Source organism: Camelina sativa, chromosome 5, assembly GCF_000633955.1.
Source record: "Camelina sativa cultivar DH55 chromosome 5, Cs, whole genome shotgun sequence".
NCBI classification, from domain to species: domain Eukaryota; kingdom Viridiplantae; phylum Streptophyta; class Magnoliopsida; order Brassicales; family Brassicaceae; genus Camelina; species Camelina sativa.
This window is the reverse complement of record NC_025689.1, coordinates 19,335,748-19,342,247: the sequence shown is the minus strand read 5'-3', so window position 1 is coordinate 19,342,247 and position 6,500 is coordinate 19,335,748. Positions and strand designations below refer to the sequence as shown.

The 6,500-nt window shown below is 39.8% G+C and overlaps 1 protein-coding gene across 1 annotated transcript; it reads right to left on the bottom strand.

Moving 5' to 3' along the window:
- On the bottom strand, positions 1,654–4,347 carry LOC109132875. The gene is made up of 3 exons (XM_019245324.1): positions 3,591–4,347; positions 2,968–3,536; positions 1,654–2,766 (listed from the first exon to the last, which is right to left on the bottom strand). The coding sequence occupies exons 1-3, from the start codon at positions 4,345–4,347 to the stop codon at positions 1,654–1,656; spliced, it is 2,439 nt and encodes an 812-aa protein (XP_019100869.1).

Sequence of the window (6,500 nt, the reverse complement as noted above, 5' to 3'; positions counted from 1 at the left end):
CGCATCGATCGTGGGTATGGTCTTTTAACAGAGGCAATAAGACACTAACTGAATATGCAAATAAAAAGGTGAAATTCAAACTAAAGTTGGTAATGATGTTGATCGACTATATTTATTAATGGCGTTATTACGTACTCGGTACTCCTCCATTTTTATTCTAGAGAGTTTCATATATATTAAAAACTTGTATAAATTAATAACTTTAACCTCATAAATAATTAATTATATTATCTTTTTTTTTTTTAACATCTAACTTTATTGATGTAATATGAAATTTACAAGCAGTCATATAACTATCTAGGAATTACATCAAAAGTTTGTGATATTGGAATCATCTTTGTAGCAAAATGGGAGAGTTTATCAGCCGGTCGATTAGCATCACGAGTAACATGTCCCAACGATGAATATGGTAGCTGTGTCATCCAATGACGTATGTCAACTAATAATGGGCCGAGCTTGTGATGATCTTGTTGCTTGTTGATCAAGTTTGTTAGTTCCAGGTTGTCTCCTTCAAACCATACATATCTATAGCCTTGTTCCCATGTCACTTGTAGTGCGTTAAGAAATCCTAGTGCCTCAGCTTGAAGAGCAGAGTATGATTGTTGCAGTTTCGCACATCCAGATCGTATTACGTTTCCGTAGCTGTCTCGTATTATCCATCCCATGCATGTATATGGTCTTCCTTGGACATACCCGCTATCAAAATTGCATTTTAACCAGCCTTCAGGTGGAGGATTCCATTGTTGAGTTGGTGATCTTCTTGTAGGAGGATTAGGGATATGAGTCATAGGTTGGTTGCTATCTGGTTGTATTCTTGTGTTTTCAACCCATTCCTTGATTTCTTGTTCTCCTTTATGCGCTTCTGTGGCCGGATGGCGATTTATTTGTCTGAAGATGAAGTCATTGCGTGATTTCCATATACGCCAAATCGAATAGAAGGGAAGATGGCGTACAATGAAAGATGTTTGTTGTTGTTGTTGAATATTGATCAACATTAGGATGTTGTCCTCCAAATTTTCAGTAAATATCAGAGTCCTTCCCATCGTAGCAAAGATACATCGCCAAACTGCTTCTGCAAACTGACAAGTAAAAAGCAAATGGTTAATAGTTTCATCACCATAACAGCAACGTTGGCAAACCGGTTCCGCTTGAATATTTCTTGTCCTGAGTTGTACTGTTGTTGCTAAAGCTCCAGACAAACATCTCCACAGGAAGTGTTTTATTTTCAGAGTAATCGGTAGTTTCCATATGTCTCTCTTATGGTCTACAGCACCGGGGGGTGGTTGAATCATGGAATTATCTTGTATTTCAGAGTGAGTAGCAACCCAATATCCCGACCGAACTGTGTAATGACCGTGATGAGTATAGGCCCAGTCGTAAGTGTCATCTTCTGCGTGTTTGGAGAGATACAATTGTTTTGCAAGTTGTTGATCTTCAGGGTTTAGAACTCCTTCAAAGATAACTGGATCCCATTCTCTCTTATTCTCTTTCCATAGATCTGATACCATCATATCTCTATCAAGGATTGGTCCATTGGCAGGTCTTTGGAAGGGTGGGAAGCCAAGGATCTTCCCATACTCGAGTTGTATTTCCATTACCAATTCTAATCTGTAATCCTTGTTGCAGTAGATTTTTTCCTTCTTGAACTGATTTTCAGCCAGAGGACGCAGTAGGTCCTGTTTGTGTCTGTAGAAAAGGTGTATCCGGATAATACAAACCTTTGTAGAGACGAGCCAAAAGACTATAGGGGTTCTTGAGAAGTCGCTCAGCCTGTTTTGCCAATAATGCTTTATTGAAGGCTTGAAGATCTTTAAAACCTAGTCCTCCTTCCTTTTTTGGGAGCGTCAATCGTTTCCAGGCAGTCCATGGGATCTTCCTTTTTCCATTATCCTGTCCCCACCAAAAGTTTGAGACTACAATGGTGATTTCATTGCAGATGGTGATTGGTAAGAGAAAGCAGTTCATTGAAAACACTGGGAGAGCCATAGCTATTGTTTTAATAACAATCTCTTTTCCTGCTGCAGACAAATGTTTGTAGTTCCAGCCCTCTGTTCTTTCTTTTACTCGTTGCACAATATACTCAAACAGTTCTACCTTTTTACGTCCAAACTGCTCTGGGAGTCCCAAATATTTCCCGCCACCACCAACTCTCTCAATTCCCAAAATCTGATGAATCCGTTGTCTTCTTGAATCTGGAGTTTTAAATCCAAAGATCACGGATGATTTTGTATAGTTTATTTGTTGCCCAGAAGCTGCCTCGTACCTCTTAAAAATTGATGCTATATGCTCACATTCTTGATTAGATGATCGACAGAAAAATAGAGAATCATCTGCAAAGAGAAGGTGGGATATTGACGGGCAATCTCTTGCTAAACGTATTCCATGAATCTGTCTATCTCTTTCTGCTTTTTGCATCATATTACTCAAGACTTCTGCACAAAAGAGAAAAAGATATGGGGAAAGTGGGTCACCTTGGCGTATTCCTCTGCTTGGTTTTATCTTCCCATAAGGTGAACCATTGATTAAGACTTCATAAGAAACTGATGTTACGCACTCCATTATCCATTTAACCCATCGTGGTGCAAATCCCATCTGTGTCATGACTGCTTCTAAGAAATTCCATTCAACACGGTCGTAGGCTTTACTGATGTCTGTTTTGATAGCTACATATCCTGTATGGAAGTCACGTCTGGATTTAAGAGAATGTAGAAGCTCGTGTGCCACCAGTATATTATCCGATATACTACGGCCAGGAAAAAATGCTGCCTGTGATTCTGAGATAACCATGTCAAAGCATCGTTTTAGTCGCATAACCATTACCTTTGAAATGATCTTGTAACTGACTGTACAAAGGCTTATCGGACGATAATCAGACAGTAGTTTTGAGTCAATGATCTTCGGGATTAGACAGATTTGAGTCTGGTTAATACGATGATCCATTTCATCAGACTAAAAAAAATGACGTACCATTGAGCAAACATCATCACCGATCAATTCCCAGAACTGCTGATAAAAGGCTGCAGTGAAACCATCAGACCCAGGATCTCTATCCGCCCCTATTGAAAAAACTGCATCTTTAATTTCTTGATCTATAACTGGTAGTTGGAGGTCTCTGTTCATTTCAGCTGTTACTCGGGGTTCTATATCAGAGATTATATCATCCATGTTGGTGTGTTGTGTCGTAGTGAAAAGCTTCGTGAAGTAGGATTCGGCGACTTTCCCTATAGCATCATCTCTGAAGTTTTCTACACCTTGTTCATCGAAAATGGATTTAAGACGGTTGCGTGCTTTTTGTATCTTTGTGGTGGCATAAAAGAATTTTGTGTTACGATCTCCCAGGTTCATCCATTGATTTCTACTCTTTAACTTCCAATATTGTTCTTCTTCGCTGTACGCCTTAGTTAGCTCATACCTTAGGTTTGTGACTTCTGCTAAAGTTGTTGAATTGCTTCTCTCTGCTACGTCCAGTTGAGCCTTTAATATCTGTATCTTTTCTGCTGAATTTGTCTTTGATCTTCTTTTCCACCTTGATAGCTCTTTTCAGCAACACTGGAGTTTGTTGTGTATTCCTCTATAGGTACTATGTTGACCTGTTGACCATCCTTTTTTAACAGCTCTCACAAAATCCTCTGAATCAACATGTCGTTTATCATATCTGAACTGGCCTCGTTTTACACAGAACTCTTCTTCAACAGTAATAATTACAGGTGCATGGTAAGATCCTGCAATGGTGAGGAACTCTGTTTCAGAAGCAGGATATGACGCTTTCCAATCGGAGTTAATGAAGACTCTGTCCAGACATGACTGGATTGTTTCCTTCTGTCTCTTACCAACCCAACTAAAAGGGTTCCCCTTAAACTTCAAGTCTTGCATATTACAACAGTCAATCATTGTTGTAAAATTTCTCAGACTGCTAAAACTTCTCTGTCTTCCCCCTTGTTTTTCTTCTGGTTGTAGGATCTCATTGAAATCACCACACATCATCCAAGGACCATTTCTATTTGTTGATATTCTCTGTAGCTTTTCCCAAAGATGATGTCTTTCACTAGGGATTGGGTGACCATAGATGCAAGACAAGTAGAAATTAAAAGATTTGTATTCAACATAAAGATCTACAAGTCTTACATCCTGAGAAATAACTTGAACAGAAACATGATTCTTCCAGAAAACAGCTAAACCACCACTTAACCCTCTAGGAGAGACAATACACATATCACTGAACCCCAAACTGACACCCTTATCTCTGATGTAGTTATCTTGTTGCTTTGTTTCAACTAGGAACAACATGTCCAAGAGATACAAACGTTGTATCTCTTCAAGGCGTCGAACTGTAAGGCGTTGTCCCATGCCTTGACAGTTCCAAAACCCAACTCTCATGGAACCGGTGGTGGAACAGGCCCCACCGCGGCTCCATCTTGTTCCTCGTCGAAGTTTGTCATTCCTGATCCACTTGCTTCACTCGGTCTTGTCTTTCTTTTCCTGGAGAAAGCTGTATCCTCTGTATCCAGATCCATTTTCCTCTTGCGTAACTCGTTTGCCATGTTCTGAATTGTACCCACTGCATCATCTGCATCATTAACAAAGTTTGGAAAAAGGTTGAGTAATGCGGTCTCACCATTTCCTCCATCACCCTGAGATCCAGAAAAGATGTTGTCAAGAGCATTGTGGTCGGGATCAATGTCAGAGAGCTCTTGTTCATCAGGTGGGATATTATCTGGGTTAACCGCTTGATTTGCTGGCTCTGCGGCTTCATTATCCTCTATGGGGTTGCCATCGTCATCTACTTCTTGGATATGGACTCCCGGGTTACCGTGATGCTCTGGTATGTCGTCAGCATCGTCTTCATCACGATCAGACTCGTTGGGACCACCATTCTGAATCAGACATCTTCTGGAGTCGTGGGTCAGTAATCCACAAACTTCACAAAATCCTCTCAATCTTTCATAGAAGAAACCCAAGATCGTATTAACACCAGGCGAGAATTGGTAGTTCCGCTGGAAGCGGAGAGGGATATCCACATTCCAGTTGATTTGAACACGGACAAATTGGACCCGGTTTGTTGATGTCTCATCAAAGTCGATGCTTAAAGTTTCTCCCATGGAATTCGCAATGCTCTCAATGACGCCATGGTTCAGATATTGGAGAGGTATACCCCTAATTTGGATCCAGAAAGGAATGAAATTGAGAGACAAGGGATCCAAATTTGGAGACCAACGTTGCAGGACGAGCATACGATCAGAAAATGACCACGGGCCCCTTCGTATGACTGTCTCAAGTGACTCTTCTAAAGGGAAGATGAATTGAAAGTGCCTCTGTTCCACGATTCGACCTCGGACAAAGCCAACAAGGCCCCATGAGCGCGGTAGAGCAGAGATGATTTGTCGAAGATTCTGTTTCCTTGGCATCAAAGGGCGACCCATGAGACAGAACTGGTTTTTGTTCACCGCTTGTTGCACGATTGCTTGTGGTAGGGCGATTGGAGCATCATCAATGCCGAGATCGATGTTCTAGAGGGCACGGCGAATGTTATCACCCATTGGAAATCGNGAAATCGTTTGATGTTGAAGAGAATAGTATAGTACTTGGGAAGATTCGGTGAAAGATTTGTGTCTGACAAATACCCAAATCGAACACTTAAATAGAGAGCACTCCATCTCTGTTCAACTGCTACATCGTGCAAAGTCTCCAAGAAACTGACCCACTCCGGCGCAAGTAACCGTCGAAATCTTCATCAGAAGATGACAAGAAAATAACCGTCGCCTTACGAATCGCCTCAGAGCAATTCATTTTTTTTTTAAAAATTATATTATCTATTGTGCTAGTTTAATAAGGTTATATTTAGAACTTCATTAATTACATTAAAAAAAAATAAGACTGACAAGTAATTTAAAACAAAAACTTCTCACTGAAATGGCAAGTAAAAAAAACCAGAAAGAATAGTAAACTTCATAAGTCCATGTGGAAGAATAATTAAACGAAAAGTTTAGTTTTCAAAGATGCAAACTCATGTAATCTTATGTCAAAAGATGTCGCCATATGTCATATCTAATTTTTTTTTTTTGTCAACGTCATATCTAAATTTCTTATTAAATTAAAAGATAGAAGAAAAATTCTTAACTCTATCAGAAAAACGAAATCTATAAAATAAGTATTAAATATTGTTTATATGTTAAAACTTTTTTATTTGATTGTCCATCATAAGTAAAAGAATTTTATGCAAAAAAAAAAAAAAAAACTCTCCATGTCACCAGTTAGCCCTGGGCATATTACCCGAAGTCGAAACCCGAACCCGATCCGAAGTGGATGGTTCGGTTCGGGTTCGGGTATTGTATAAAACCCGATCGGGTTCAATACCTCTGAGGTTCGGATATCCGATCGGGTTCGGGTATTATCCGAACCCGAATGCCCACCCGAACTAACCCGAATTAAATGTAAAACTATGTATTTTAGGGGATTTGAACCCACAACCTTGAACATTTACAGGTACATCATTAACCATT

What these genes read in the sequence shown, in the direction of transcription:
- LOC109132875 (XM_019245324.1), bottom strand. Translation starts at nt 4,347, where the DNA reads ATGGGACAACGCCTTACAGTTCGACGCCTTGAAGAGATACAACGTTTG. An exon ending in TAAAAAAGGATGGTCAACAG is followed by an intron (nt 3,537 to 3,590) that starts GTCAACATAGTA and finishes GTTGCTGAAAAG; the next exon opens with AGCTATCAAGGTGGAAAAGA. An exon ending in GTGATGATGTTTGCTCAATG is followed by an intron (nt 2,767 to 2,967) that starts GTACGTCATTTT and finishes TCAGAATCACAG; the next exon opens with GCAGCATTTTTTCCTGGCCG.